Source organism: Hyalella azteca, unplaced genomic scaffold (genome assembly GCF_000764305.2).
Source record: "Hyalella azteca isolate HAZT.00-mixed unplaced genomic scaffold, Hazt_2.0.2 contig6412, whole genome shotgun sequence".
NCBI lineage: Eukaryota > Metazoa > Arthropoda > Malacostraca > Amphipoda > Hyalellidae > Hyalella > Hyalella azteca.
In genome coordinates this window covers 2,040-7,245 of record NW_025936575.1, presented here as the reverse complement: position 1 = coordinate 7,245, position 5,206 = coordinate 2,040, and the positions used below count along the sequence as shown (strand labels likewise).

The window sequence follows — 5,206 nt, the reverse complement described above, 5'->3', positions numbered from 1 at the left end:
CTCACACACCCTGTCACCACCCGTCACCACTCACACACCCTGTCACCACTCACACCCTGTCACCACTCACACACCCTGTCACCACCCGTCACCACTCACACACCCTGTCACCACCCGTCACCACTCACACACCCTGTCGCCCCCTGTCGCCACACACACACACCCTGTCACCACTCACACCCTATCATCACCCGTCACCACACACACACCCTGTCACCACCCGTCACCACTCACACACCCTGTCACCACCCGTCACCACTTACACACCCTGTCACCACCCGTCACCACTCACACGGAGGTGACGCCAGGGACGATGTTCACGCACGCAGCCAGCTTGGCCCCCACCAGCCCCCTGCACTGAGAAAAAACAAGGAGTCAAATTGTCCAACTAATTACCCACTTTCTTACCTCCAGCCCCAACACCTAGAAAAATAAGGAATCATATTGTCCAAATTATGACACACTTTCTCACCCACGGCACCAGCAGCCGTAGCACTGATACGCCCTTCTGCCAGGCCAAACTGGGTCAGGATGACCCACACAAAGGCAAACAATTTATCACTATTTTTTAAATGCTCCGCCCATTTTGTTGAGTGTAGGGACCATGAATTCATCACATAAGTCATCAAAAGTTCATCATATAAAATTCAATTCATTGTATCTTCATAAAAAGTTTTGTAAATTAAAAACACAATTGGAAACTGGACAAATTGCAACTCATTTCTTTTGGTGCTAACTGGCCATATAAATATTCTCATCATGTCACACACAACAGATTCTTCATTAAGTTTTATCTTCATTCAAAAACTGGATAATACAAACATAATTGCAGGATTAATATAATTGCAGACTATTTAATATAGAACAATAATTTGGCTGCAGCAACACAAACATTGTCAACAAACAAGATTTATTGGAAAGCAGTTCAATTTTATTTTTTATATGGTTCAAAATTTCAAATTTGTATGTATGATAATCCATGATAGTTTGCTGAACTCATCAGGACTCAGAAAATAAATAAAAAAAAGTTCTTCACCATAATGCTATACTATTATATAATAAATAAGTAATATAAACCTCAGTCACTCTTTAAGTGAAATTATTTCACTTAAATTACCCCTCAATTAGGCGTTCAAATTGTGTTGTAAAATCTGAATTACTTATTGATATTTAATCAACAATAAATAACACAGTTCCCTCCCCAACTTTGAGTTGTTAAACCACATCGCATCCCTTGCCTGGCATCCCCACATGAACCCTAACCCCACATCCCAACAGACACCCACCTCTTCACCCCCTCCCTGTCACGCATCTTGTCCACCCCCCCTCTCCTCACCTTCACCCCAACCCCCACCTTGCCAGGGTCTTGGCCACCTCCATGTTGGGGGCGGTAACATAGGTGACGCTGAACTCCGGGGTCTCTGAGGAGCTCGCCATGCCTGCAGTGACATGAAATTTTTAAATATCTACACTAAATAACAATTATCACAAAAAAATATGATAACCTAACAATTATCAGGGGCCATAGTGGACTTATACATATAAAAATATTTATTCATAATATCCAATTATTATTTCAGTAATTCAGGCCTTAACCAAACTTATTAAGTGGCAATTAGTAATTTAGGTATTTCTTTTTTTGGGCATACTATTAATTAGTAATTCAGGTGTTAACCAAACTAATTAACCAAACTCTGCTTGGATGCACAGGAAAAAGCGCCTACCTTCCTAATAATAAATGAATTTTTATTGAGAATAAAATAATCTCTCAGCAAGGAATTCACTGAAATGTTTGCCTGGACATCAATCATCTCAAGTTTGTATTGGTCTCTGATCGAATATGATATCTCAATTACGTATATACCATAATATAAAGACAATAAGAGGCCAGGTCAAGTCACCATACCTTCAATAATAACTTTTGCATACCATCATTAGTGCTAAAAATTTATATAATACAAGTACAATCAGCAAGGAAAACTGAAATTAATATGTAAATGTGATACCTACAAATATTATGAAATATATAGATTAAATCCTAAGTAATGAGAAAATGAAGAAATTAAAAACAAATAAATTTAGAATTTCAACTGAACAATAGCTCTTGCGCTATTACCACAAGGTTTAATTATAAAATGAAAATATGCACAGTAATTTAAAAGTCCATAGATCCAAATCACCACAAGTGGAACTAGAATTACTATAGAGCTTATTGCATGTACAGTCATTTGTTATTTATTAGGCATTTATTAGCCTAATGCTTTATTAGGCATTTATTAGCAGGCATTTGTTTGGGGGAAGAAAGCCAGGTACTTTGCTTCTTTATGCTGCCAGGCAAACATTATATTATTAATGGCAGGAGATTATACAATGGAAGATATAAGCTCAACAAACATCAGGGCATTTATATAATCATATGATTAATAGCAGGAGATTATAAAATGGAAGATATAAGCTCAAAAATATATGTTTAAAAATTACTTTTTAAAGACAATACTTCTAAAGAATCCAGTGTCTCCAATGATAAAGATGTACAATGAATTTCTCGTTTTATTTTCGAAAATTAAAAAAATTAATTTTTCACAATTTTTTAATATATAAAATTTTTTCAAAATTATTTAGTAGTATTCTGTCAATTGATTCATGCATTGCCTTCAACTTCACACGCGCATGCAAAATTTCGGATCAATTGGACAGGTGGAAGTGTGTCAAATATCATTTATAAGATTTGTAGCTGACAAAATTATTTTGTCAATTTTTTTTAATATTGAAAAAAAAAATTTAATTTTCAAAATTATTTATTCTGTCAATTGATTCATGCATTGTCTCCAACTTTATGCAAGTGTGCAAAATTTCAGATCGACTGGACTGTGGACAGGTAGAAGTGTGTTAAATATCGATTATATAAGATTTGTGGCAGACAAACAAACAAACAACAAGAAGTGAAGTTAAAGAGAAGTGTTGTAAAAACAGAAGGGCATTTATAAGATAATGAGATTACTTTGATTAATTAAATCTGTTCCAAAAGGTGGAATTTCAGCAAGTGCCTGGAGCACACATAGGCTAGTAAGAACAGCCAGTTCTTCACACAATTTGCCCCACACCATTTGCTTTGAATAATGACGATGAATTTGTCTACACTGAAAAGTGGTGGAATTTAATTAATATTCATCTATTTTTAAAATCCTTACATAAAAATAAATTGATATTGCATTTGCATCCATGACACTTAAATCATGCAGACAAGATACACAAAAAACTTAAATTGAGACAATCAGTTGCTTGTTTTTTATAGTGTGAGATTTTAAAGAGAGACCTGCAGTGGAGGCTAAGCTCGGCAGCAATGCAGTCAATGGGCGTAGGGAGAACAAGCCTCGAGTGGCACTGGCAGCATGTACGAACAAACTCATCAACACCACACCAAGGCAGACCTTAAATAAATCAAAATTATTAGGTATTATCTCAAATTATATTGTGGCCAGTATTTTAGTTAATGTAGTATCATAGGATACTAAAATATTCATAAATAAATAGGGCTAAACAAACGTTAAAATTATCTAGGAGACTAAGAGACTAGGAGTCTAGGACAAATGAGTGAAATGAGTGAATCAAGTGTGAATCAAGTCACGAAAAGTTCAAGAATCGGCAACAGGCCATGGGCCTATTTCTTCAACGCCGACACTTCTATTCTATTCTATTCTATTCTTAATGACATTCAAAAGAATCAGATTGATTTTGATTAACCGACATTAGCACACAATAGTCTAATAGATATTGCCATTAACTTCATATTTTTTTAACACAATAAAATTACCTGATTCTAGTTTTGTTTACAGCAAGAATTAAATTTCAAATTTACTGACCAAGTGTGCATTTATATAGGTATGGAAGAAGCTGCTTTCTAAATGGAACCAACTAAAAATCTGGTACAGGTATATAAAGGCAAATTAATTAATTCTTTTTGAAATTGTCCTCTTTGTCCATACACATGAGATGATGAGACGGTGATTGAGACCATCATGAGAGGAATAAGGACTAAGGAGAGAGTGTTTGTTACATTTGTTCAGCATAAAAGGCATATTTATTTTAGGCTAACTCTCAAACCACAACCAGCAGGCAGCCGCAGCAATTGTGATGAACAAACTAAATGTCACTTTGAACAGAATCAGCACGGATGGTAAGGTCAGTGCCACTGTAGAATCACTGGCCCACAGTGAGTCAGTGACGCGCTGCCGCCGCGGCGCGGCGGTTGACAGGCATTATGTAATAGAAAAACATTTACGAGTTGTCACAGTGGCACTTCCCGCACTTGGCCAAATAATAGCACATGTTTCTAAAATTAAAACATTTTTCCATTGCTTATTAACTGATCTTGGCTAAAAATAACTTTCGTTAGATAGCATTTTTGATGCGTCAGAAGTCGTGTAAACAAGTGTACACACTACACTGTGACTGTCAAATAAGTACCGTACTACCGTAACTTCGAAAGTCATTTTAGTTTACGGTCAGTTCACAAATCAGTCGGAATCACTTGTGTAAGTTGTGTTTCTACCGTTCAAGAGACGCGTCCTACCAAGACTTTACCATCACCCAAGGCTTTTGTGTAGTGGTTGCCGTGTGGAAACTGCGGTCTGCGGCGGCGTGCGAACCACGACATAAATTGGTTATTTGATCGGTTGGTGTGACACGATTACAAAATTCATACTAGTCACGTTATGTTTACGTACCTGCCGGACGCAGTAAAACTAAAAAGCTGACCCGGATATTTCATAACCTCTCTTTCCTCCATTACTTTCACGGAAGTCGAAATATTTTTCTGAAAAATACTATTGAAATAACATAATGTTGAAGTAACTGTATCATTTTGTATATCCCACCCGTATCAACCCACCCAACTGTAAGGTGATGGAATCGGTTGTGAGGGATAGGATTATCGACCGCTTGACTGTTAACCATCTTCTATCAGATTATCAGCATGTCTTTATTTCTGATAGATCATGCACCACTAATCTCCTGTCTACCTTGAATAATTGGACTCGCCTGTTGGACGTAAGGATGCCAGTGGATGCATTGTACCTCGATTTTGCCAAAGCATTTTACAGTGTTCCGCATGAGCGGCTGACGGCTGTTGCGTAAAGTGAAATCCTTGAGAAGTGAGGGAATCGTACTGCAATAATAAATAATAATGATCATAGTGTTTTCAGCG

At 36.9% G+C, this 5,206-nt stretch overlaps 1 protein-coding gene across 7 annotated transcripts in view; it reads right to left on the bottom strand.

Annotated features, from left to right (window-relative positions):
- The window catches only part of LOC108673204, a 6,954-nt gene extending 2,214 nt beyond the window's left edge, over positions 1–4,740 (bottom strand). For 3 of the 7 annotated variants that reach the window (XR_001930963.2, XR_007156744.1, XM_018160994.2), the window contains exons 1-4: positions 4,585–4,740; positions 3,317–3,431; positions 1,355–1,439; positions 293–352 (exon numbers count right to left, since the gene is read on the bottom strand). Coding sequence is in view for 2 of the 7 variants with exons in the window: in XM_018160994.2 (XP_018016483.2) it covers positions 293–352; positions 1,355–1,439; positions 3,317–3,431; positions 4,585–4,657 (333 nt within the window). In the remaining 5 variants the exon portion in view is untranslated. Of the gene's footprint in view, positions 1–292; positions 358–1,354; positions 1,440–3,316; positions 3,432–3,814 lie in introns of all 7 variants that reach the window. The other 4 variants (XR_007156745.1, XM_047880828.1, XR_007156746.1 and 1 more) reach the window with 3 other exon arrangements.
- Positions 4,741–5,206: the final 466 nt, after the last annotated feature.